The following is a 26,937-nucleotide window of genomic DNA, read 5'->3' as shown; positions in this document are numbered from 1 at the left end:
ATGTGTGGTGCCTGCCCACGTGCGTTGTCCTTCATTCTCTTGAACCTGTAGTGCTGCCCACCCAGACAGAGCAGGATTTGGAGATGTTTTTCATTTGCACTGGTACCAGGAGTGGTAATGCCCACTATCCCACTATATCCTGCAAATTGCTCCTGGTGCATTTCTGCAGGGAGTACCTACCAGCAGTGGTTCATTAAGGTGTAAGATGTGCCCAGGCAGAGCACCATGAAGGTCTGTGGTACAGGAAACCAATGGCTTGTGTGGGGCAGTTTGTTTATGGGAGGTTGATCTCATATGTAGGGTTTTCAGCATTAGGGCTTTAAATCTACTTCTTAGAAGCTGCCATTGAGTCTCAGGGGCAGTCGGCTTTGATGCTTGTTAGAAGCAAGAAGCATGAATATAGACTTACTCTCTCTGCTATTAAAGATTATTTTATCCTATAAGATTGTTGTCATGGTATGATGCTTGAACAGTTTACAAATGTAGCTTCAGAATATAAATGCTTCTTCTGTAAGCTCTGTGAATCGGAAGCGTTGAAGTTTTCAGCAGCGACTTATCAGAGCACTTTGAATGATACAAGCTTTTGTTTATTTAGCTTGAATTTCTAGGACACTCCAAGAGATAAATACTGGAAACGACTGTTGTTGTGCTAACTCAGAATTTATTTAAAAATATTTGCTAGTTTTTAGTGTTGTGAAGAGTCTTGAACCTTAGTGGGAAGAAAAGGGGGGAGGGAAAAAGGCATAACAAATATTTACTTTGCAATTAATATTTTATTAGGGGTTACCTCTGTGCTACTAAATGTGCCTGGGAATGCTTTGGGCACCGAAGCCAGTTGGTGTAGAATGACCCACATCTGTATCATTCAGAGTCTCGTAACCTACAAATCATTCCCATAGGTCTGGAGACAGTGCCAACTCTCAAACTGTGCCTGGGTTTGCATGGGAAAAAGGTGGTTGGTGCCAGCCAAAATTGTGCCAGGGACACTTGTAACAGCTTAATAGTACAGGCAGCCACAGCCGGGGCCCAGGAGCATCCCTGAGCACTGCTGGGCTGTAAAACTGGGCACTGATACCACTGCTAAACAAACCTGATGCTTTCAAAGCAGTGCAGAAATGGTGTTGGTCTGTTGCAGAGAATGTCCCAGAATGACATTGCTGCCTTTGCAGGAAAATTTCATGACGTGCTTTGAGGAATATTAGTGATTTTTTGTCTTTTTTTTCTTTGTAATTTGAAGACCTATCAGCAGCATAGTCAGATGCAAGTATCCTCTAGCATTAAGCTCTACTTCTTCACTACAGCAAAAATCGTTACATTGACTAAGTCCTGCGGAATAATTTCTGTAAGCTTTGTGTTTATTTAGCAACTGAATATTACCCATAGATCACTACACAACAATACCCTAAGTTAAAAATACTGATGCTCTGCCAAGTTTGCTTCTATTTTCTCCTTTGCACACTTGACCATTTCCACTCTACCAGCGCCTCAGTTCTTTTTATGTGAGAGCACCTGAGTAGGGAGACCAAGGAAAAGGTCTGGGGATTTCTAAGGCAAGCTGTTAGCATAGTTGTTAAAGGTGTTTCTGCACTTCCTATGTAAATGACTTAACATTTCATGAATGCAAAGTAAATCTATTCTCTCATGTTGCTTGGGTTTAATCATTTCTGATTCTTGGTTAGCATATTTCATAACGAAAGCCTGAATTCTTTATTCTGCATTTGTCAATGATGCAACAATCATCTTGTTATGTAGGATGAAGAATTATGTGTGTGGAATTTGGGCTGAGCTGTAATCTTTTAGGAGAGCAAGAAGTTATTAAGGCAGCCTGAGACTGTAAGACTGTACATAATACAAGGTCCTATATTGGGCTTTCTGACAGAGCTGTGTTAATTTATCTCAGTTCGAGCAGATGACAGCTCTGCTCTTCCCATCCTGGGCTTCTTCAAAGCAGCAGAATGTTACTTACTTTTCAAATATATCAAGTGTGAGTTTTTTTGAAATCTTCCTAGACTTTGTTGTTACGATTTAATCTGATTTGAATTGACAGTGTCTATCAAATAGCAAAATGTATTGGCTCATAGCTTCACCCTTGGGTTTTGCTAAGTGGAAACACTTTAAAATGAGTCGTATCATAGTTAGTCCAGTGACTCAAATGTGACTCTGATCTTGGTTTCCTGGTAACCTGGTGTCTTTACCTTTAGATTTAGAATAAAGTTTTTGACAATAAGGGTGGTAAGGCACTGTTTGTCCAGAGAGATGGTGGGTGCCCCATCTCTGGAGACATTTGGAATCAGGCTGGACAGGGAGCAATAACAGAGCTGTGGGTGTCCCTGTTCATTGCAGGGGAGACGAGATGACCTGTAATCGTCCCTTCCAATTCAAACACTTGTGTGGTTCTCTAAGTTGCAGAAGAGCTGTGCTCCTCCACCTCGAAAATACAAAGGATAAAATTGTGGAGTACTACAGTGACAGTGCAGACCAAATAGCAGAGCTTGATATGTCTGTGAATGTGTTTTTGAATGATCATCTTAGCGGCAATCCCAAATCCAGCAAGTTTGGTCCTCTGCGTCTATTCTGGTAGCTACCAGTTATCAGCAGTTCAATGACAGCACCAGTGACCCTGTAACCAGAGGTAGTCATGTGTTGAAAACTGTAAAAGAAGCCAATTGTAGTATGCCCCATAAAGTTCAAAGGCCTTAAAGTGACAGACGTATTACCCATGAGTTCTACTTCTAGAAAGTTTGAGACCAGACAAGTTACTGTTGAATAAGTCACTGCCAATGAATTCAGTTTGGAAGATTATTTTGTTTGTTCACCGCCTGTGATTCTTCTATGAAATCACACAGAAACCTCTTAAGGAGCTAAATAATTAAATGCAGAGCAAATATCTCTATTGGCTTGTTTAGGGTGAAATCTTCGGTGGGAAAAAGAGAAAGCAACTTTTTACTGATCAAGAATACTCCTATGCCCCTAGTCATCTTTCTTTCATCCAATCTGAAATTGAAAATGTTGTATTCAGAAAGTAGAATTTGTGGAGATTATTACATTTGAGTTTCCTAAAGCAAGGGGCTTTAGCAGTATTTAAGTTGACTTCACAACAAATTCATGTGTATTAAAGGCAAAACTAAAAGATTTTTAGATAACGAGTCTAATGAAAAAGTATTGTCAAGAAGCTATCAGAGAGATCAAATATACTTAGAAGTATCATGAAAAGAATATTAAATAGTGTATCAGTGCATACGTAATGATGGCCTAAATTCAACTCCTTGGTATTTTTGCTTCTGTAAATGGATGCCATCACAGTAAAACTCCATTAGTCTAATTGTAACCTGATTACCCAAAAACTGAAAAGCATTTTTGTCCTTTTCTTTTGGAAATGTAGTGGTTCTCCTCCTTGAACTGTTGGTGAATTAGAATGACAACCAAAGCGTTCCCAGCCAACCTCTAGGAGGACAAAGCCCCTTGCTTACAATAAAATGAATGAAATGTGAGAAACTGAGTGTTTGCACTCGAGAAGCTGACACTTTGCATTACAGAAAGAAAATATTGGTGTGAGTTTTATCAAAGGTTACTAGAAAGAAAAAGGAAAATAGAGAACACTGAGGCAATAGGCTATGAATCAGTACCTTCAAAGAGTGTGGGATGTGTTGTGGCCTGTTCTTATTTTCACAAGGGGCTGAATTTGCTCTAGCAAAGGAGAGAGGGGCGCTGGCGGCTTTGCTTTAAGAATGCAATATGTTTCTGATACTTTTTGTCAAGGCAATGTAAAGTTATGCAATCACTTAGGTTAACAGCAGCGTAGCAGCAATGGCATGTACAATATGACTTCTTTTTATCTTCTAAGATTTTGAGTAGCCAACATAGTTAGCTAAACGTCTTAGAACTTCACTTCCGAGTGGTAAGGAAGATGAATAGGCAGAAGTACTAAGTTGTGACAGCAGTGAACGTATCTGGCTGTGTTTTGTGGATGGTTCCATCTTCCCCTCTCAATCATTTATCCAAATTGAGAGCAATTCCTTCCCAGCCACGGTAGGACGGGAAAATTACTCTTTTAATGTGTGTTATGGGAGTGTTTTTGTATGCTCCACTTGGAGAGATGAATTTTGTAGTTTTTGTCTTTGCCACTGGTTTATTTTACTTGGTTAGCTATCTATTTTAGTGAAAAAGAAGATGTAAGCTGGACCTTAATTCATTGCCTTCCCTTACCAAACATAGCGTGCCGCTGCCTCTCTGAAATTTTCCCACTTAGCTGCATATTGAACCTTGTAACAATGTGGTCTGGTTGGATTCCTGACGCAGGCTGACAGCCCTGCTTTACCCCAGGACCCCTGGGTTTGTACAGCTTTCAATCATGGGAAATGCTACACTGACAGTTACTTTCAAGTTCATGCCATTGCACCAACTCCCTGCTGCTCTACACTGTGTGGTTTCATAGCTGCCCTTTGTATTCGATTTCTTCCAAATGAGCTTCATTTGTTGACAGATTTTGAGATTTTCATGGTTGCCCTGTGTGTTTCAATGCACAGTCCAATTCTTTGGTCTTGAAATAATTTATAGTATAATGAATCATTATAGTGTCGTGTGATAAAAACCACAGTGAGAGGATAGAGTCTAAACGAAAGAACGTGTTTACAAAATGTTTTAGGACTGATCTGTGCCCTGAATGGTTCCTAATGGAGTTTTCTTGCTGACTGCTCTAGCCGTGCTGCCCTCAGAAATGTCTCTTCCAGGGCGAAGGGTGGAAAAAGTGCTTGGAGTCAGGCATGGAGCAGCCTTGGGTGGGCTGTTATCTGAGGCTCTTCTGTCTGCACACGCTCCTCCTGTCCTTCAGAACCCGCATTTTTCATATATAAAATGATGCAGTATGGTACTGGAGTACATTATGTCAGTGTATGCACGACAGATTATAGCAGTGTGTATGTTAAGATGCACCAACACATGCATCTAAAAAAAGGAACTGAGCTGAACACGGTGATGTTATGTTTTCTTTGTCAATGAATAAATATCTGACTTCTGCTTTTAAAACATTGCAGGATTCAAGTTTCAAACCTGGTACTAATTTTTTTTTTTTTTGCATACTTTTATTAGCTGCATTTTCACTGTGTCTCAGATCTTGAATGAGTTCCATGGAAGAGGACGCAGTCTCCTCAGCCATTTACCCACCTCTTCCAGCCTTCATGCTGAACATATTCTCCGCTTGTGCCACAGCCAGCTTATAGGGTCTGCTGTTTTGTGTTGCCACAGGAGACTTTTTGCTTTCTCTCTGTTATTTTATCAGATGGTTCTCTTTTGAATTGCCTTTAATTTCAGTGGTGCCATTTAGCACGAAAACTATAATCCCGGAGTCGTGCTTTCTTTGTGCAGAACTGATGGGAATCCATTTTGTTCTGCACTTTACATGTGGTAATAACGGTAACTTTTGACATTTACTGCTTTTTGTGGCTTTTTAGATACTGCATAGCAAAGCAGATGGGCCATTGGGTCCAGTACTGATCTCTAATAGAAAAATTAGACTATTTCTGCTCAGTCACATGAGAATGCATGGCAGTGGGTAATGCCCTGTGTCCTCAACTAGGGGAGGAATTTGCAATATGGTGCAACTGTGGCATGTAGGGAGTGCGTGTGTCTGTATTGCTGCTGGCATCTTGCACAGCTCAGGGTTCTTGGGGCTGGAGGAGGGCTGGTCATCCACTGAGCTTCTCATCTGAGCAGAGAGCACAGCTAAGCCAAGGGAGAAAAGATGGCACAGCAATCTGAAAGGCAGAATAACTTCATTTGGGATATTAAAAAAAGATGCAATCTCTTTTAGACAATAAAAAGAAAGGAGAAAGAAAAAAGTGTCTGTTCTATTTCAGGATTGTCTGTCCTCACCCTTGTGCACTTGTGTCTCTCACACCATCTGTTATTTACTTCTGTGGTCACTGGCTACTTAAACAAGAAGATTGTTTGTTTGGTTGTTTGTTTTTCCTGAGTTGTGGACCATTTTATCAGATGTTAGCAAGGGGAACATTGCATTTGAAGCACAGCAGTTAATGGAAACTTTCTGGTCCCAGAAGGGTTCGGAAGAATAGCAATCACTCACTTGGTAGTCTGCAGCTCGCTCACAAGTAGCAAGCTAAAGGGCAAACTGAACTGCTGGAGCACCTCAGTGCAGTTAAGAAGTTTGCCCATTAGCATTTCTTTGTCTGCATAAAAAGAACCTTGTCTTTCTAAACTCCGTCTATTTGATATTATATTTCTGAAATATTTTCTCAAGGAAATTATGGAAGTGATGACAAGCCATGCTGTTTTCGTCTCTTCTCTTTTCAGCTCCCCCACAACATTGTGACACGTACCATATTTGAAGTATAACTGCAAAAATGTTTCCTGTGATATTTAATTGCAAATCCACAGTGGAATCAGGAATTAGCTAACTGTCGAGCCTGCTGCTTTGGTTAGGTGAAGACTTGGGACAGGAAGGCTTTGGGTGCAGTTTTAATTTTCAGGGTATGTAATACTCAGAATGATGTTTAATGGGAGCTGAAGGGGTGGCAGCCAGTTCATTTGCACAGAACTATGATTTACCAGGAGGGAAAAACCATGGTGGAGCTGGCAAGCTTCATAGTATTTTAAGCAGTAAAATGTGAAAGAGGAGAAAATCCATTGTGAGAAATTATGAAGAAAATGAGGCTCTGTTCAGAGATGTGCAATTTCTTTTGCGCTGACAGTCACAGCAGGCTGCTGTCTTTAATGCTGGCAGCTTACACAGGTGTAGTGATTCTCCTCAAGCTTATGCAGACACAACTCCTTGGCATTAAGAAGTGCCTGGAGTAGTCGATAGAGCTTAACAGAAATCCATCAGGTATCTTTTTCTGCCTTCCCCTTGGGCGCCTGCATTTCTCTTGCCCATTTTGTATTCTTCAATGAATGTCACAAAACATGATGCTAATTAAATGAGTTTCTGTGTCTGTTCACGTGTGCGTTCAGCAGACCCATGTTAGCTCTTTGTTATGAACCTTCTCCTGGTACCAGCAATGCTTTCTGTTCTATCAGATGTTTTGCTTGTAGTATTCAGGCAGAAAGAAGAGGTGAATGCAAAGGAAAACACACTGTTGAGGAAATGCTCAAAGGTTTCCATAGCATGCAAGCTCTTGGATTACGGATTCTCTCTGTGCCCATTTGTCTTCTGTTCATAGGAAGATCAAAGCAATTTGTTGTGTTGCTGATGGAAACTGAAATGCTGCAGGAAAAAAAAAATATTTCCTGTGTGTGTTATGTGTGTATATTTAATGCAAACAAACAAACAAACCACAAAAAACAAACTCGATGGATAAGGGGAGCTGTACCTTATGTTCATTTGCCCATGTAATAAAGCTGGTGAGAGTAATGGCCAGCACTTGGCGTGCTGCAGTGGTGCTCTGCTTTATGTACTTCTATAAGAAGTATTTGAGCACAGACTTATTTGTGGCTGCTGGACAGTAAAGCTGCTGAAATCCCTTCAAAATTAAACCTGGTGGTCGCAATACCAGTGTCTTAACCAGATCGGTGACTTTCAAAACTGGATACAAGTGCTTCCTTTTGCTTTGGCGTGGATATATTTATGCTTATTGTATTGTAACTGCAGTAACTTCAAAATAAGTGAGTTTTTATTGAGGAAGCAATGTGGCCTTCCTTAGAAACGGATTTAAACCTGTTATTTCATAGATGATTAGCAACACATGGCGACAGTGTTTGCTGTGCAATACCCATTTTTGTCCAGAGGACTTATTTCTCCTCTGCCTCTTTCACTGAGATGTGCATAGAAGCAGCCCTTTCGTGTGCCATATTTCTCAGTTAAATTCTCCTGCATAATTGTTTTGCTACTCTGGCCAGAAAGATAAAGGTGTTCTCTGGCAGGAAATCTTAATTCAAATTATAAAAAATACATATTTTGTACTTCCTTTTCAATAACTTGTGATTTATTTCTTTTTTATATCACGAAGCTCCTTAGATCTGTCTTGTGATGGAAAATCACAATGTAAGGAGGGACGCTTTTGTAAGAACATTGGAGTAGTTGTAGCCCTTGGTTCTGAACTTGATTCTTCTCGTTTTGCCCCATGACAGTAGGTTGCTGCTGCATTTCCATTTTGACAGATTTCAACTCCATTGTCACGTAGTGCAAATGAATTGGTGTGGCCATGAATAGCTTGCATAAATTGCTCATCATTTCATTAAACTCTGATTTATAGCTATCACACTGGAGTGTTTGTGTTCTTCGGTCCTTCTGTTCAGCAACACCAATCTGCTAGATAGTACGATTTGATCATTTCTCAGAGATGTTTTGCTCCCAGTTTACTTCTGTCAGTTTAACTGCACTCTCAATTTTACTTGGCTGTGAATTTTCCCCTTTTTAAATTTTCTTCCTTTTTGTGCTTAGAAAGATGTCTCTGAGTGACTTCATTCTTCAGTGACAGCGAGTGGCATTGCACAGATACAAATACTGATTGCTGGTTTGAGGTGCTCAAGCATGAAGGTCCTGCCTGTGTTATCCAATAAGCAGAAGATACTCGTGTTTCTCCATGAGGTGTGTTTAAACAATTTGGAAGTGCCGTGAAAAGACATCTGTGCAGGTGATGGTGATAGGAGATGGGCAGAGGTAGGGCATTACCTTTCCCAGCAGTGCTGTGGCCTTGGAAGGGAAGGCTTAGGGATGCTATGCTGGTGTGGGTAGGGTGCCTCAAACATTTAGTATCTTTAAACCTCACTTACTACCTGTGTAGTCTCCATATGTCATGAGCATATTGGAGAGCAGGCAGAAGAGTCTGTGACACCATGGCTGTAGGGCTGGGCTCCCACAACAGGCATGTTATCCTGGCTCTGTTACGTGTGTGGGGCTTTTTTGCAGCAGGCACGCCTTGATGATGAATGTTTTTGTATTCTGAATGCTGCTTTGGTGGGCATAACGTTAATCCACTCGATTTAATTGGAAGCTGTGAAGGCAGAATTAGGCACTGGAGGGATTTTGCAGAGTAGTAAAAACAAACAAAAAGAATTCCAAAGATGAGAACCTGTAATGCAGTTGTTTAGATGCACACAAGCTTAAAATAGTCGTGGCCAGAAACAGAATAAGGAAAAAAAAGATCTTTAATGTTGTCATTTCTTTGTTCACAATTACCCCTGGAGTCCATCAGAGCCAAGGCAAAAAGGGCCTAGAAGATTGGCCTCAAGTTCTCAGCGGGTACAGGATGCCATAGAGGCACTTATGTCTCCAAGCAGCTATTTCTCCCTATGCATTAGAGCTATATTTAAAAAGGATTATCTTGATAAGTCATGCAAACTCTCTCTAAAATGCAGATATTTTTTTTTTTTGTCAGCATAGCCTTGTCATATCAGCTCAAAACTGTGAAGGAAACTTATGCTAATTGATATTTTTCCCTTGTGGGATTTGATTTTTGTCGATTCTTTATTTAATTTCTACCTCTGTCTGGAGAGCAGAAAAAGCCCCCATCCCATCTCCCCCTCCTTCCAGAAAAAATGTCACAGAAAAACCCAAGTCTTCCTCAAAAAACAAACAAATAAACAAACAAAAAAAAACAGCCAACACCTTTCAGTTCTTTCCTTTTTTGGACCTGAAAAGGTCAGCACTGATGCAGCTGAATGAAGAAAAAAAAAAAAAGAAAGAACCCATTATGGCACGATCTGTAAGCACTGTCTTTTTCAATTCCTATTGATACCTTTCAGTACTCCAAACTGGTCAGGTGTTGCCTTATGTGTGTTTTAATTACAGGTTAATTACAAAGCTCGCTTTGATCTTCTCTAGGATTGTAGACAGTCCATGAATGTCACTGTGTGCTGCTCCCCGTCTGAGGCTTCTCTTTCCCCACCTCCTCCTCTGGATGTGCAGCAGCTTTTCCTACCAGACACGAAGTTGACTTGCTATTAGGATGCTGATGAGCTAAATGAGAGAAAAGGCAGGCTCTCACTGCCTGTGCCTTTGCATCAGTATGAGAACGTGCTGCAGGTGGCAAGGGAGTCTTCCAGAAATCTGTAACTGCAGTAGTGTAGCTTTGTACACTGTTTTTAGCAGGAAATGTTTTAAAACTTTTTTAGCAAATGATGTACAAGGAAATGAGAGGAAGAGGTGGTGCATTTGAATGCTGCAAGTGCATGGAGTCTGTAAAAGGTTGATGTGTGTTTTCTTCTTGCCGCTGGCAGGAACAATAAGAGCTAAATGGGATACAAGTCACCCATCTGCAGCACGTTCAGCATACGAGCTAAAGAAAGCTCCAAGTCCTTTCTCTATAAATTGCAGATAGAACGCATAAATATTCATTTTGTTCTGTGCCATCGTCTCATGTTTCAACCCTCCAGATGATAATTAAGACAATAGAAGATAAAATTTTATACTGTACAAAATTGCATTCAAGCCTTAACAAATAAGAGATTATTCTGTCCAGTAAACAGAACATAATCATCATGGCACCCTTACCGAAGGAGAGCCCAAAATAGAAACTCTCCTCTTTATAGGTCATGTAAAATGTCATCATCTCTTTCATTATCTGTACTGTTTGGATGAAAAAGAACTGATTAATTTAAAAGAACCTTGTCTTATTTGCTAACAAGGTTATTTTCTCATTGATTGCTAGGAAGTCTGGTTCCTTTGAAAGGGATTGCAAATCATGGGTAAATCAATTGTCAGCCTGTGCAGACGCACCTGCCTTTCTGTGCTGGCAGTGCAGGATTGTGCAGGCACGGTGGTTATAGGGCAGCTTTGGGTGCACCTTGTTGGAAAGAAGCTTCTGTGTCTGGGCAGATGTGGAAAAGCAGCAACAGGAGAGCATCATATCATAACAGTTCCTGTTGCTGAAGCCTCTCGTAAAACCTCAGCTGTCAAACAGGCTGTGTCTTAAAGGAGAGACCAAACCAAAGAAACGTGAGACCAAGCAGCGTTTCTTTAGGCATCTATTTTAGAAACTCCCAGAACAGAAGCGTGCAAAAGCACAACATGTCAAACATGGTAGCTCATCTGTGTTGCCTCAATAGTTTGTCTTTGCAGGGCTTCCACAGCTGTGGCTGCACACTTCCAAAAGCAAGAGAAGCGTAAAATGAATTGGAGGCTAAGCTGATCAGGGCCTTCCATTTCTGAACCAGTGTGTGAGACATTCAAATGCATTTGATTAAGTGGGGGTGAAAAATGCTTGTTAGCAAACCAACTGAGAAAGCATAGAGAGCTCTCCAAAATAATAATAATTTAAGGAGGAAGAATCAGTATTTAGACGCTTAATGCTGATTTTTTTGCTCTCTGTTGCACCTCTCGTTTGTCATTGGGTCTTCAGAACTCTTACATGGCTGTGGTTTTAATGGAAATGAGTAAAACTGCTGCTTGAACATGCAGATTTCCTGGCAGAATTGCAAATTGGTTAGAGCTGTGTGAGTCGGGAGAGCTCACCACCGCATGGCAAAAATGGGCCTAAAGATTGTTCCAAGCTGATTACATCCTGCAAAATTGGAAAAATCCCATGAAGCTACGGCCAGCAGCAGAGCTTGATTAAACCCTTCATCTTTGCTTTTCCTTTTAATCTTTCACAAAAGCCATTCATTGTGGATATATGAGAAATCCGCCAAGATCACTGCTAGATACAGTAATGTAATGGGAATGAAACCAGTGTTCCTTTCCATTTTGAATTCTGGGAAACTGTTCTTTGACCACTTCTGGATTTGTGCTTTCCACTTAATTGTTTGTAGCACGAGACGCCTGCAACTAAGTGAATGTGCTCCTGGATAGGAAGTCCTCACATGGACGTTGCAGAGGAGCCAAAAAAGCTGGTACTTGCTTTTCATCCCAACAAGAACCTGTGAAACTTTATCCTGGAGATGCCAAATTTTTCTAGTTTTGGAACCAAGCTGCTGTTTTGGCTGGTTTTTGTGCTGTAGAGATCTGACCCGGATGTTGGTAGACTTTCATAAGCTTTTGGATAAGCATGCTTTTTCCTGCAGGATTCATTATCTGAGAGCTGAGACAAGGAAAGACAGGAGAAGCGTGAGCAAAAGAACCTGATTTGTCCGAACTTGGAAACGTATGAAACCGTGTTAGTGAGTGAGGACCAGGGTAGCCCAGCAGGCTGAGATGTAATCTGAAAAGGCACCATCAGAGTTATGCCTGAGTTCTGTAGAAATGTCATATTCCTGTAGAATGCCTTCATTGTGACAAATGCCATTTTGTGATCAAAAGTGTTTTGTGGGGAGCATCTAGCCTGCCATGTGCTTTTCTCGCTTTATTCCAATATTCAATTTTGCACCAGAAGAGAACATGTCCTTTTGATTCTGTAGCAGAACTGCTCTGCTTTACATCTAAAGGAGCCGTTTCTGTGAAGTTTCTTTGTAATTAAAATTCTTATCCCCAAAAATGTGCTTTTCATTAAAAATTGCTGCCCTGCTCTAATAAATCTACATCTTCTTGCTATTGTCTCTGGAAATATATATTTTGCTACATGCCACATATAAACATTTATTTCCTGTTTGAGAAAATATGGGTCTTACCATCTGTAATATTCATATTTGGTTCTTGAGGGGAAAAGTTAGGGTGGCAGAAACGTGATACAGACACTCCTATAAGCACAATGAGAAAAGAAGACCTTCAACCAAGGCAGTAGAGATGTTTGCTACAGAGCCTAGTAAGCTTCTTTGTGTACTTTCTTTAATTGCTGGGCTTGCTTTGTATGAGGTATGACACTTATGTTAGAGACTGAGGCTGTGCCCGTTTATTTGTTTTAATGTGAGTGTTTCAGTTTTTTAATCGTTGTCATTGAACAGCCTGTTCAATGGCTTGTTCCCAAATTTAGTTCAATTCAAAGAATTGTTCCCAGTGGAAGAGGGTCCCAAGAATCTGAGCATTTCTTTTGTGTTTGATTCTATGTGGAATAGCTAACAACAATGTTGCCCCCATTTATTTTGTTTGCTAATTTAAGTTTTAGCAATAAGTTATGGTAGTATGGTACTGAAACTGCTAACAAGCTAGCCTGCCCTGATTGCTGCTTGCTTCAGTTATCTCATTTTTTCTGCCCTGCTTGAAATTTTAGAATCTCATTTCCATTTTCCCCACAAAAGGGAGGCCCACGATGCTGTGTGTTGAACTGATTTTTTTACAGGATTGGAGCATTGACACTTTGTTTTTACTGGTGAGATTTCCTGTGCTGGTATCAACTGAGTGATGGGAAAGATTCACTGCACGGCCTCATTTTGCTCTGACCTCCTTTAAATTGCTCTTGGTTCTCCCATTCTTCCAAGTCCTTCAGCTACCCTGTTCAGCATTTGTCTTTCTGAAGTAGGTTTCCAAGTTATAGCTTAGCATGTTATAAAACCACTTTGAATCAATTCCTTATTAAGCTTCAAGAAAAACATGCAATCTTAACCTAATGTTTTCCAGGAAGGGAGAATATCCTCTAACCATTCAAAGGCCATTGCAATAGTAGACTAAAAATAAGACGAGCGTATTTGCAGTTTGAATAATTAACCAGAGTTAGTCCTGTTCCTTAGATCATTTCTTTTGTCTACAATTATGAAATTTAAGAAGCTGCCTTTGTTTTCTCTACAACAACCTTTCCCAGGTTATTTGTTTTTTTTAATCAGGGTGACCTTCTTACTTAATTTTTGTGGCTGCTTGCGCCTCTTGTAAAGTGTGCTTCAACAGCTCTGACTGTTACACACATTTTTCTGTTTAAGTGTTTTTTTTTTCCCAACAGATTTAGCTCATAATTATATTCAGCTTGGAAAACCTAACTTTGTAAATTCACAGCGCTTTGCTGTCTATGTGCTTCCTTTATGTGCTGTGTGCTAGTGGTCTCAAGTTATTTCTGCACGTCCACGAGTATGTATTAATATATTAAAAGAGGAAAAATCAAAGGCAGTTTCACCTTGGGTTAGGTTCATTTTTTCATTCTGTGAACATAGTGTAGTGGGAACAGGACCTCTGCTTGCTGCTGTGAGAGCACAACAAGTCGTGTTTCTGGTTTGGTTTCGTGGCAGATCTGGTTTCTGAGAAATTGCTTGAGCCGGTTGGAGAATTAACTTGTAGCCCTCTGTGAAAATGAATATTTTGAGGAAAGAAAAGCCTAATAGATTTCTTGTTCTTTGCTGAGAAATTGGGGCGGCTGAGCATACATCATTCAGCCCCAGCACAGAATGGGCTGTCAGTCAGCGCTGCCTAGGACAGAGCCTGGAGCAGACACGTGGTGATCTGTGGGTTGATTCTTCCAAGGAAGCCAATGTTGTCTGTCTGATGGAGATACCTGAGGGCAGGGCAGCATCAAAATTCTGGTGTTCTGTCGGTGTGTGCATTAGGAATGCATTTATTGCCTGCCCATCAGACGTTCTTAGCATTAGATGTTACGTATTCAGTACCTCTGGAAATCAGGCTGGTAGTATCGACATATGCCTGCGAGCCAGCAAGGGCAAAGCAAAAACCTATAAAGCTGTGATTAGAATTCAGAGGTGACCTGGCTGGGCGATAGGAGTTTGTCCCTCCAGCAATCAAGGAAAAGCAAGGACGAAAAGGGGCTTAGCTTGACTGCTGAAGGAGTTTGCAGTCAGGTTTAAAAAGCAGCACTGAAGACCTCTCGCCATGCTTAAATTGCATTGAAGAGGAACCAAACAAAAACCAACCAAACAAAAAAAAACCCAACAACAAATAAGAATAGCTAGTCAGAATTCCCAAATAGAGATATTTATGTCACGTTTGTGGCTTTTTTCCTACTTTGACTCAAAGAATCAAATGCAGTATTTAGGGAATGGGTTGCAGGTTTTGCAAATGTTTTCCTAGTGCCATTCTAGAAAATGAGTCTGGCACACTGTTATGTGGGTTTTGTTCTGCTAAAGTATTGTAATACCGTCTGTTTCACAAGCTGATTTGGCTTTTACAGCTCAAATATTATATGCTGCTTTTAGAACATACGGTAACTCCTTTCAGGAGACTTAGAGATATGCATCTAATTTCCAGTAACGGGTCGTTGCCTTTGGTTGAAAGACTGCAAATGCTTTTCATCTTAATTCTCCTGTTCTTGTTGCGCAGTCTAGACTTTCTTCTTCACCCCTGCCATGCTTCTACCTCCCACAAAATGGAAAAGCCTGCTGGCTGCTTTGAGGTGGAGCAAGGAAGAGGAACAACGCTCCCTTATGCAGGTTGCTTCACGCAGCACAGTTTTATAGAGTGGGTGTCAGTGACAGATGCTGTTACATGGCTCCTGTGCAGGCTGTGTTTTCCTGGAGCATTAGTGGAGGCTCACGTAGCCCAGCCTGTGTTCATTGATGGAAAGCTTGGCAGAGACGTGCCATGAGCCCTCGGCCTGACTCTTTCAGAGCTCGTGGAAAGAGGCTGCATCCCATGCTGCTCGTTCTCTTACAATGACTTCATTCTGCATTCACTTCAGATGTGTAGGAGTTTTTTTTTTCCTGTTCTTTTTTACTTATTTCGTTTTTTTCCTTTAAGCCTACGTGGCAACATGAACGATTCTTGCCACTCGCGACCGCTTCGCAGTCCTCATTGCTTTCTCTCACTGAAACATGCAGTGCAGAAGGCCCCAGCACAGCAGTGTCTTTGTGTGTGAGACAGAATGCCTTTCTCAGAGGAAAGTCTCTGCTTCCCAAAGTTCACCCCTGGGTATGGCTTTGTGTAAAGCTTTGCAGAGCCGGGGCTTTATGTCGGGTGCTTGGTTTAAGGTCACTGCCTAGGGGAAGCCTTTCTGGACGTGACCTTAATCCAACAGTTCAGTTATCACCCACTCAACTCAAGTCTCTCATCCAACACCAGTCCGCCCTCAGAACTGCCTAAAGTTTTTAGTGTAATGCTAATCCAGATTTCATTGTGAGCGTGTACAGACGTTGCTGCACTATTTCATTGTTCTTTGCATCTCTACCTCTTCCTGGAGCTTTCCTGTGATGACTCTATAGCAAGTAGCTGTTGATCAGTATCATGGTTTATCCGGGGGACTTCTAATTTCAATCAGGGAGTGTCCTGCATCTGTGGTCCCAGCAGGTCCCTTCTCTCACCTTGGCTCATATCTCTCTCCACTGTCATTTTTGGAGCTCTCGTGAGAGCCCAGATTCCCTCCTATCATGTATTTGATGTCGATTCTTCAAAACGGAAAACGGAGGAGAAAGGAGGGGAAAAAAAGAAAGAGGGGAAAAAAAAAAAAGAAAAAAAAGAGCTGAGCCAAGAGCAGAGGGCTTGCAGCATTTCCTAAAAACAGCACAAGGGAAGAAAAAGAGAATTCCTAAGAGTCAACAGCAGAGTAGTAGTTGTTGACCTCCAGCTTTCAGTTAGTTGGGTTAATGAGGAACCATGGTGTAGGGAAGAAGCACTAGGGCTGGCTCTGCATCTGCTAGCTCCCGTGTGGATGCAGCAAAGCCATGTTTTTGGGCTCGGTGCCTGACCTGCTCAAATGAATGTAAAGGTATCTGTGGCCAGCAGTAGTAAATGTTACTGACCTTCCTTTTCCCTCTTCTATCCATCATGTGTTCATGCTGCATGTTTTCATTTACCCATATTTTTGCTTTAAATGTTATCCCAATCTTGGATTTTCTGCACTTTCAGACTTTTCTGATTAGGTACAGTTGCCACTTTCTCTGGAATGTCACTGTTTGTTTGGTGTCGTGATGCTACAGGCTCCATGAGTGTAAAATATATCAAATAGAGAGGCAGAAAATGCCCTTGTATTCTTCCTTTTGTCTTTTCTTTGAGGTAGAACCCTCTGTATGGAAACATGCTGCTGTCTACAGCAAAGCTGGGGCAAAGATCAGGAGAATAATAGAAGCGTCTTTTTGAGGTAGAAAGATGAAATTTCTTCCATCCTTCACGCAGTAGTTCTCAGGTGACTGAACTATGCCTATCCAGGATCTCCTTTGAATCGCCAGGAAAAGGGAGCTTGGATTGGCAAGGCGTTTTATTAGCGCAGTAGATTTTAAATGAGATGGTGTAATGGGTTCTGCCTTGGCAATCTAAGGAGAGCTCTTCAGGATGTGTTGTGAAACTCGTACTTTAATCCATTTCTTTGTGATGGTAGTGCTGCCCAGAACTGCGGGACACGCTGCTGTCGAACCTCACTCCTCCAGGCGCTGTGTGGCAGCCCCTGGTCACCTCAGTGGGCTGCTGTGTGGCTTCCCTCTGCACCAGATCAGGGCTGTCCTGGGTTCATGACTGAGAATCAAGGTCACTGGGAAGGCCAAAGGGGAGTCAGGCTGGGCTTCCTGCAGCTTTTGCTGGTTTTCAGCCAAAGGCAACAGCAATGTATTTGTCACAAGGGCGCCAAATTTTCAGGCCTAGTGTCTAAATGATGATATTTTTCTTTTCAGCCTCTTAGCTCTAGCACTGTTACTTTTTTGGCACTACTCAGCTGAAAGGCTATTTGTTTAAATTTCCACTAGAAAAATGAATCACTATTAATGCACAAAAAATAATGTGGAGTGCCCTGCAAATACAGTAGATTAGGTTAGGTGCTCACAGAATAGTTTCACTGGGGATTTATGATCTGTTAAGTGCATTTCTTAGCAGCAAATGCTGAATTACCACTTCAGTGTTGGTGCATTCACCCATGCAGATTGAGAGAGATACCAAAAGGGACCGTGCCAAGAAGGCTCTTGCCTGCTCCGCATTCTGGGCACGGCCAGAAAGTTTTTGAGTGAGTATATCTCCTTCGGATTCACGGCTACACCTAAAATAATATTTTAAGAAGTTCTGTTAGTAATAAAGTAACAAGTGTTATTCATTCTCCAGGTAGGAATTACTAGCTGCGCTGAAGTGCTCTCTGCTGATTCAGCAGCCTGGCTGCTGCTGAAGCCTTAGCCATGCTCCATCAAAGTTGAGTTTTATTGCCATGTAGGTAGCTCATCCTGGAGCTTTTTGCAATTCTTTACAGTATCACCCTCCAGCTTATAATAATCTCCCTCCACTGGAAGGATGCTGCAGTGGATGTGGCTTTGTTGTTCTGAGCATAAAAATTGGGAAGTGTTTTATGTTTTACTTCTGGAAGGTAGGAAAGGGACGAGCAGTCATTTTGCTTTGGTTGTGGCATGAATTTTATTAGAATAATGGAGATTGATTTGAGCAGTTCATCTGAGTCCAGCTGTAGTGGGGCTGGAATGAATGAAAGTAAATGTATGGGAGTGTATGCAGTATTTCCAGCAAAGGTCTGGTTTGTACCAGGAGTCAATAAAGACTCTTCAAATTGGTATGGACACAACTGTTGACAGTGACAGATGAGGCTCTTTATGCGGGACATCCAAGCATCAGGGCTTTATGAGACTGGTTTGCACATGGCGGTAAGAGTTCATTAGTGTGTTTTGTTTGTTTATTAATATAGGAGAAAACAGAACTGGAGTCCAGTTGGGTGTCTGCTGAGCCACTTCAACTGTTATCTCAGCTCCCATGGCAGCATTCTGTTTAGAGCACTGAGCCATAGAAGGCTTTTAAGTTTACTTGTGTTAGGGAAATGTAAACCTACAACATGTCAGTAAAGCAATTGCTGTTACAGGTTGCCTTCATTTTGTAGGTGGCTGGAAGATGGAATATCTAAAGCTTTCAAACTGAATGTTTTTGCATTGTGATCTTATTTGAACTCTGTCTAGCAATGATGAATGAATCTTTCGTGTTTTAGTACATACCCTTGTGTCTTTGACCTCACAGGAGATGTAACAAAAGTAGGTGCTGGGCTTTATTTACTTATTTACCTCGTAGTTAAAATAGGAAAGCAAACAAAATTCACAGTGATTTCTTTCAGCTTTTTTCCCTGCTGCCCCCGTGACAAATGGCTGTTGGGATAGTGTTTAACTGTGACCTCAAAGCCACCGGCGTAATGAAGCTGTGATCTGGCAGATGTGACAGACTCATCTTACATAAATCACTCCCTTTTGTCACTGCTGGCATATGGCCAATGAATCTTCTAATTATTGAATGGCTTTTATAGCCCCATTATTTATAATCACTTTTGGACAGCAGCTGGAAGACAAGGATGGGATGGAATAAAATGATATAGCAGAAAATATTATCGTTTGTGTAACAACCACTGGGATTAGGAAGATTTGATGATGGTGTGGCTACCAGCAGTCTTGTTAAATGATAAAAAAAAGAAAATCCACCCAGCTTTCATTCTGTCTCCTCAGATGGGCTTCTGCCCTTTGCCCTCACTGTGAAAATTATATTAAGTGGCCCAAAAATGAAATACAAATCTCTCCAGTTATCAACAGAAAGTATGTGTGAATATATGGGCTGCCTTTACACAAGGACTTGCAGAAAGTCCATTGCGAACTTTAGTGAAGTGCATGGTGATGAATGCAGAGTTGATGCCAGCACTGTGGTTGTGTAAAAGGTTGTATGGAAGAGTGTGAAATGCTTCCCAGGAGCCCTGTTTGCCTCCCATTTTCAGTAAGAATTTCACAACAGATTGGGAAATTGTCTTTAGTTACTTAATTAATATTTTAACATTTCTCAAGGGGGGAAAAAATAAAAAGACAACCCTTACCTAAACCCCCCAAAACAAGAAGTAGCTAACCAGGTTGATGGTTTTTTGGTGGCTATTTGGTGGTTGGGGTTTGGTTTTGTTTTCAATAGGATGATGGGTTTCAAATGAACTTGGGTTAATGGACTCTCCAATTAAGAGAAGCTGCTTTGGCTGCAGTTACGGCTGAGTGTGCAGTCCCATCTGCAGGCTGTGCAGCAGCCTTGGGCACAGGAGTGCTCTCAAAGCCTCCCAGCCTTGAAGGCAGTCCAGTGAGACTGCAGGTCTGCTCACTGCTTTGCAAAATGGGAGCTCATGCCTCTAAGAAAGTTCTTTTTAAAATTATTATTTTTTCCTCCATTTCTGCATTTGTTTGGCCAAGTTTTGCTCCTGTTGTACAAAAATAACTTGTTTGCTAAATATCTTCAGACAGGACTCGTCAGCTGAAAGACAGTGTGTTATATTCAGGGGTTTATTCTGCAAATCCAACGTGCAATCTTTGTGTCTTTTAAAAAATTGAATCCTTCCCTCAATGTGGACATCAGATGACAAGAGAGAGTCTTAATCCAGACGACTCTATTGCACTCTTATCCCTTTAGCAAGGCCTTTAACCTTTGATTGCTTCATGGTCCTGTTGTTTAGAAATGGTCTTAGTCCACAGAGGATCATGCTGCTAAAGATGCCTCAAAATGAAGATATCCTCTACAAGAAAAGGGGAATTCAGGAATGAAAAATGGATTTTTCTAGTTCAGGTCTCTCAGTCCCTGTGAATATGGCAATTGCTAACCTTCCCAAAGAAGGGCAAAGATAGAAGAGTTACATCAGTAATATTTTTATAGGAGTGTAATATATAGGTCAGATCACCATGTCCTGGGCCTGACCCTGATCCCTTTGTACAAGCATCTATACGCTGTCAGACTGGAGCTATTTATTGGGATTATCTATGGCTGTCCCAAAGCACAAATGGGATAAAAACAGCTGCAGCAATTAATATAAATATAAACTGTAAAATGTTGGCTTCCAAGTGCCTGAAAAATGGACTCGAGGTATGTCTTCAAAATACACATATTGCAGAGCTCTGGCATAGGCTGCCTCCCAGCTGGCAGGAAGGTGCTGTCAGCCCTTTGATGTTCTCGCTCAGCTTTTTGTGGGGGGAAATCTCAGATTCTGCTTGGTCATTTATGCAGCCTGCTTTCCTTATTGAAGCCTGAGTGTCGCAACAGCCAGCAGCTTTCAGAAGGCAGGTCTGCACTGCTGCTCACTGGTGGTGGGGCTCTGGGAGAGATGGATGTTCTCAGCCACAGTAACAGCATTAGATCTGCTCCTATAGAGCTTTCTCCCCCGCAGAAATGAGGAGCTGCAGCAACAAGCAGCAGAGAATCATTCAAAGCAGAGTTTCTCTAGTGGCTTTATATTGTGTTGCTGTTGGAGAGTGAATGTGTGACAGAGGATTGAGGGCATGAAAGAAGTCTCAGTCGTCTTCATTAATTGCAAAAGAATTTAGGTTACATATGTACCTCCACAAAATTGACAAGCACTTCTTACTGTTTTTCAGAAAACTCTGTTATCAGCAGGACTCATTTTTTAACAGGAGAGATGATTTGTTTCTCTCTTGGTGTTTTTGTTACTAAGATATTATTACAGTATAATGGTTTGAGAGAATGATTGACCTGCTCTGAGATGCAGTACAATAATTAAGAGTAATTGCGAAAAACAGACATACAATAAGTCACCCTTTGTAAAAGATAAAGAGTTCTGGTAATAGGATGGAAACTTCTCAGATCTGGAGCAGCATTGGAAGGTTGGCTCTCATGTGAAGAAAGGCACTGTGTCATTGTTCCAGGGCTGAAAAATGGAAAGGAACTGTTTCAACAACAACAATTCTGTAACATGCTTTAATTCTTAATTTTTCAAGTATTAACTTCAATGATTTTAGTAGGAAAAAATTATTTACGTAGTGGGTTGTTTGTTTGTTTTTTAATGTGTGATCTGCACTGAACATCTCAGCCCAGTTTCGATTATGGAAAGGACATAATAATTTTTCTTTGGGTAAATCAATGCATTTCCCACCTAGCCTGGCCAGCAGGAAAGAAGGTCTGGGCACTCACCAATCTGCTCTGGACTACAGCTGCAGTTGGCCTGCTCCTACCACTGTATGGCCTCTATACATGTGCTTAGAGAGAAGAAAAGGAAGGTACTCCCAAAGAACAAATGTAAGATCCAACCTCCTTGAAAACAGAGGAGTGTTTTGCAGTGTTACACAGCTCATCTCTAAGGAAACTGAATCCAGGTGTATTCTTAGCACAACTGATGCCTCAAATTAGATTTCACAAAGGGGAGGACTTGTGCATAAAATCAGATGGTGCTGTGTTCCTTTTTAACCCAGCCTTGGGCTGATGTATGGGCAGAAGCTATCAGTGGTGAGACTCTTGCAGAGGGAGCAGTGAATGAGGCAGGGATGCCCATGGAGGTCAGAATGAGTTTTAGTGCTGGAGTTTGCACGTGGGAGGCTCTGAGGTGCCACTGATGTGTCTTTCTGATTCTTGGGAATTGTGGGGGCTCAGAAAGAGTGTATCAGCCTTTGTAAACTTGTGTCTAGCTCTAGAATCTTCTTGGGAATGTTGGTATTGAGCATGTGGACCGAAACATTTCAAGTGGTAAAGAATCCAGCATGTTCTGTGGTGGATTCCTGTGGGAGCTTTTTGTAAGGGGTTTGTTTCTGTGTTCTGTGCTCATTTTCACTTCCCATACTCTGCAGTGGGCTGTAAGGGATGAGCCTGCTTTTGTCCACAGCCCTGGGCTCAGCTGCAAGAAGCCTTTTTTCCATCTGGAATTTTCTGGAATTTAGCAACAAAAATGTGGTGCAGTGAGGATATTTTTTGTTCTTCTTCTTTTTTTTTTATTTTTTTTTTATTTTCCTCCTTCCCATTTCAAATACATGTAATAGGAATGAGCTCCCTGAAGGAAAAAGTATGCAAGTATTGCTCTAGTCCCTGCATTTGCAACTGCCATCTTGGTCAGCACGTCAGTGACTCAGCTTGAAATACCAGCTACTGTGTAATAGAGAGCCAAACCTTTAAGTGGAGGCTGTAATAGACTGAGATACTCAATGAATGGAGTCAGAGGGAAGATAACTGCAGATATCATTAGTAAATTGCATGCTTTCTGTGGTCAAGAAGACCCTATCTCAGTAGATCCTTTTCATGATTGTGACATTAATTGTTAAATCATGAATTGCACAGTATTTCAGGAGGAAGTCTGTAGGATACATACTTTTTTTCTTCACTGGAATAAGTGCTTGTGTTATGTCCAAACTGCTCATCATGCTTAGTTTTTTTGGCTATGAGTAACCACCTTGTGTCACTATCATATGCAAAGAAAAATGTGAACTGCTCAACTGAAAGAAGTGTTTGATTATTTTTGAGGATGCTCTCTGTCATGCCCGGTCTCCCTCTCTGGAGTCAAAAGACTCAGCATCCACCAAACACCTGAGCTGATCTGAAATGGGAATGCTGCAGCCCACAGTCTATTCAAGCACCTCCTAGGTTGTTATGTGCAATGGTGGAACAGCCAAAGATAGTTTCTTAGAAACCAGACTGATCATCTGCTCCTGGAGTGAGAGGTGTTGCTTGGGGTCAATCAGGACAACGTGATGAGAATGGTTCGTCTGCCTTTCTTCAGTTTTATTGTTTCAGCCATTCATGCATTCATGCAGTGAGCATCTTGGTCTCTGAACACTTCTTGTAAGGAAAGAGGGCCGCTGCTTAACCCTTCCTTCCTCTCTCCTTCCTTCAATAATAAACGTAATCTTAAAAATAACAGCAGCGAATGATACAGATCACCTATTTTATTTTATGGAATTTAACTTCCTTTTCAGACTAAGATCATTTTTATTGTTGTTTGTTTTGAAACCAACATTACTGCAGACCTTCCTTAGGCAGATCACTGTTCCTGCCCTTGTTTGCTAAACGCTCTGCACTGTTTCTCATTTGCTTTGGACCACTGCTGCCTCACAGAGCTGCTGTCCAACGGCCCTATGTTGCAGCATTATTACTCTTGCTTTGTTCTGCAGTGGTTCCTAGAGGCTCCAGCCAGGAACCTCTAACTGCAACGCTTCATTCGGTGTCACAAGTATTGGGCTGGCCTCTGCATTGTATGTTCACCCTCTAAAAACGTCATGATTATGATTATGAAAGACCATGGAAACAGCTGTAAGAGTTCAGCTCAAGGTCCATGCAGCTCACTGCTTGAGCTCTGCCTGTAGCCATAAATAAGGTGCCTAGCAAAGGAAAGAAGTATGCTTCTTCTCCCAGTACAGTCCTAGCCGCCAGCGATTCTTTTTCAGCTCAAGGGATGTCCCACCATTTTTGGCAAACCAGCTCTCCTCCCACTGCCTCAGCCTGTGTGAATTATTTTCCACTCCCCTTTTTAAGAGCAGAAGGGGTTTCATTCCCCATTCTCTATAAGTTCGTGTGGGGTTTTTGCTTTTCAGTCAAATTGAGATCAGCATTATTTGAGATTTGAGAATATTTAATTTCTGGGAAAATACTTCATGAAGTTACTCAGTTCTTACATTCCACTGCAGGAAAGTATTCAGTGTTCCGTGTTCATTTACAACTAAATCTCTCTTTTTTTGGTGGTGGTTGTTTTTAGCACATCTGTCTTTATTCTCGCATACTTATGGAAGTGTTCAGAGCTGAATTAAAGTCTAGCATTAAATCTGGAGGTTGGCAGCCCTGCCTGCGGCAGGGGGTTGGAGCTTGGTGTTCCTTGGGGTCCCTTCCAACCCAAGCCATTCTATGAATGGGGAAATAAACTTAAGTGAGAAGTGTTGAATATTATCCTGTTGGTTTTCTAAGGACTTTGGTTACTCTGAGCTCTCTCATTCTTTCCCAACTGTGTGTTAGGGTAGACACCAGTGCAAAGTATCATTCTTAGATTTTGTGCCGTGTTCAGCTATATTAGTGCCTTTGCTTTTTATCTCTTTGCCCAGCTTGCTCTCCAATGAGCTGCAAAAACAAAACCTTTATTATTTTTCATCACTTTCACATCATCTGTCTTTCTCTATTTGCTCAGACAAATAAGTGATAAAAGGGAATGATGATCTGCTTAACACCACAAGAAGAAAGGTGCATTATGAGATGAGAGAGACCTCTTGTTTACAGCGGGTTATTTTTGGTAATTAGCCATTTGTAGAGGAAGATGAGCCTCCACTCATGAAGTTAGAATGCCATTATTTAGGGGACTCTGAATGGAGGCCTAACATTTGCCTGAATTGGAAATGTTAATTGTGTGCATTTAGAAGTAAATAAATGGCTGTGTTTTCCTTGCAGGAAGCAGACTGAACAAAGACCTGAGACATTATCTTAACCAGAGGTTTCAGAAAGGATCGCCGGATCACGATCTACAACAGACTATTAGAGATAACCTTTATCGCCATGCTGTGCCTTGTAAGTAACAAACCACTGACCTGCTGGATTACTTGTCGTATCGTTTTTGCTTTTATTGATTTACTGGGGGCAGCCTTCGTGTGTGCAGCTCAGGTTTCGGACTGGGCAGAATTCCACATGTGACAGCAAATAGGGTTCAGGGAGTGCTTACAAGGAAACCAGCTGATGGCCTTAGGAAGAGCTCATTGATGTTGTTATGGTGTGTGTTTCTGCATTGATTTGAAATCTATGAATAAAATATGCCTTCTATATTTTGTTAGCAAAGCTTTGTTTCTGATGCGTATTTTATGTGAGAAATTGATCAGCGTTTTGTGGCTGGGTGACATGGAAACAGGAAACTGCCATTGTTGGAAGGTCATCCTCAGCTCCAAAAGGAGATAAGCAGCAAAAGTTAGTGAAGCTAACAAAGGAATGCTCTTCTTCACCCTAAAACCAAACAAGGATTGAGCTGAAAAGTTTGGAGGGGGTGGTAATCTTCAGAACTTCAGACTCTACCCAAAATTAGATTGTACTTTGCTTTTTGGGAAAGTATACAAAAAAGTAGAAAAAGATTGTTTCTCGTGTCCTCTCCTGGAAGTTGGAAAATGGTGCAGTGAAATGATCTGGTTTTCTGCTTGTTGTTGCTCTGAGGAAAATGCTCTAAATTTCAGGTTGGGCTTGGATAAGGACTAGTAAACTCGTAGTTACAGCATGCTGAAAGGAGCGGCAAAACGTTTTTAAACTCTCTTTGTCGACATGAATCAGAGGTTGTTTATCCTGGCAGACTTGTATAAACACTGAATAATGATGTTGCCACTCAAGAATCAGTATTTGCCAACAAATACCACATAATGGTAGGTAGAGTAATAGCTGTTTTCAATCTAAGTGTTGCATGCGGGGGAACTGTGTAGGGCCACAGTTAAAGCTGTGTGATAACACTGATAAATGCTGATTCTTCAAATGGCAGACATTGTATGTCGCTGTTGAGTTTGTTTTCATTTTATCAGTTGAAAGCATGAACCAAATTACCTTTAAAGTGCTGTGTGTGGACATGAAGAATAAATATGGATTGCTGTTTTCTATTGAATACTTCCATTTTCCATTCTGTTATTGTGAAATATGATTAGTTTGGAATTGTCTAACTTGCTTGGCTGCAGGATTTTAAGGTGTAATGCGGAAAGTGCCTTCTAAGGAAACACATGTGGTGTTTTAGGCTTGGTAAATGCAACATCTTGATGCTAATGTCCTTCTGCCTATGTGTTACATTCCAATTTCTGAAGCAGCAAATAAAGCAAATGAGTGAAGTTCATTGGTAGCATTTTGTGTGTTGCCAAGGTTACGTTTTGAGATGCTTTCCACTGATTCTTTTCTCTAATGTATTTAACTTGATGGTGAGCTAATCTACTTGGACTTGCTAAAGACTTCTGATTTAAAATTAAGACCAGCAAAAGCAATTTCTGCCTCTTGGATGCGGCAGGAAGAGGTGTACCTATTGCTGACAAACTGCTAAGAACATCAGTACTCCTGTTATTTCATGCATGGAAAATCTGAGTAATGGAGTCAGTTACTGTATGTCTCCATACTTGCTGAGTTATAAAGCAGGTAACATTTAATTTTCTCTTCATGTACTGTTGGGATGGTATTAGTGGTAGCTTTAAAGAATGATGCTAATATTGCTGTGTGAATTTGAGCCAGGCTACTGGATGCATGGTAGGCTGGAATGCTTTACAGGTCTGGAGATTAATCTAGTGGTGCACTCATTTTTATTCCTTGGCACACGTGACCAGTAAATCCAGGGCCCTGGACCAATCTCTAGTGCTAATGGATTATGGAGTCTTGTATTTTGAAAATGGAATACGCTGCTGATTATGTGGTAAACACGAACAAGAACACAAGGTCACTTGGACAGAGAGTGCTGGGCCTGCCAGCTGCTTTGTGTTGCACTAATAGAAGGGCTAAATGAAGTGGTAATGACTAAATGCAAAATGGAGAAAGGTGATGTTAACCAGTTCTTCCTTAAAAATGTGTAGTGAGGATCCCATGTGGTTACTGCTGCTTAAGCA

At 41.3% G+C, this 26,937-nt stretch overlaps 1 protein-coding gene across 21 annotated transcripts in view; it reads left to right on the top strand.

The window, feature by feature from the left end:
* The window catches only part of MAGI1 (membrane associated guanylate kinase, WW and PDZ domain containing 1), a 291,018-nt gene that overhangs the window by 115,321 nt on the left and 148,760 nt on the right, over nucleotides 1-26,937 (top strand). For all 21 annotated transcript variants that reach the window (XM_042880907.1, XM_042880898.1, XM_042880910.1 and 18 more), the window contains exon 2: nucleotides 24,779-24,895. In XM_042880907.1, coding sequence (XP_042736841.1) covers nucleotides 24,779-24,895 — 117 coding nt within the window. The remainder of the gene's footprint in view (nucleotides 1-24,778; nucleotides 24,896-26,937) is intronic.

This window comes from Lagopus leucura, unplaced genomic scaffold (genome assembly GCF_019238085.1).
Source record: "Lagopus leucura isolate 7727_CA_CO unplaced genomic scaffold, USGS_WTPT01 Super-Scaffold_100028, whole genome shotgun sequence".
Lineage (NCBI taxonomy): Eukaryota > Metazoa > Chordata > Aves > Galliformes > Phasianidae > Lagopus > Lagopus leucura.
Note: the sequence above shows the minus strand (reverse complement) of the source record. Positions and strands in the feature narration are given on the sequence as shown.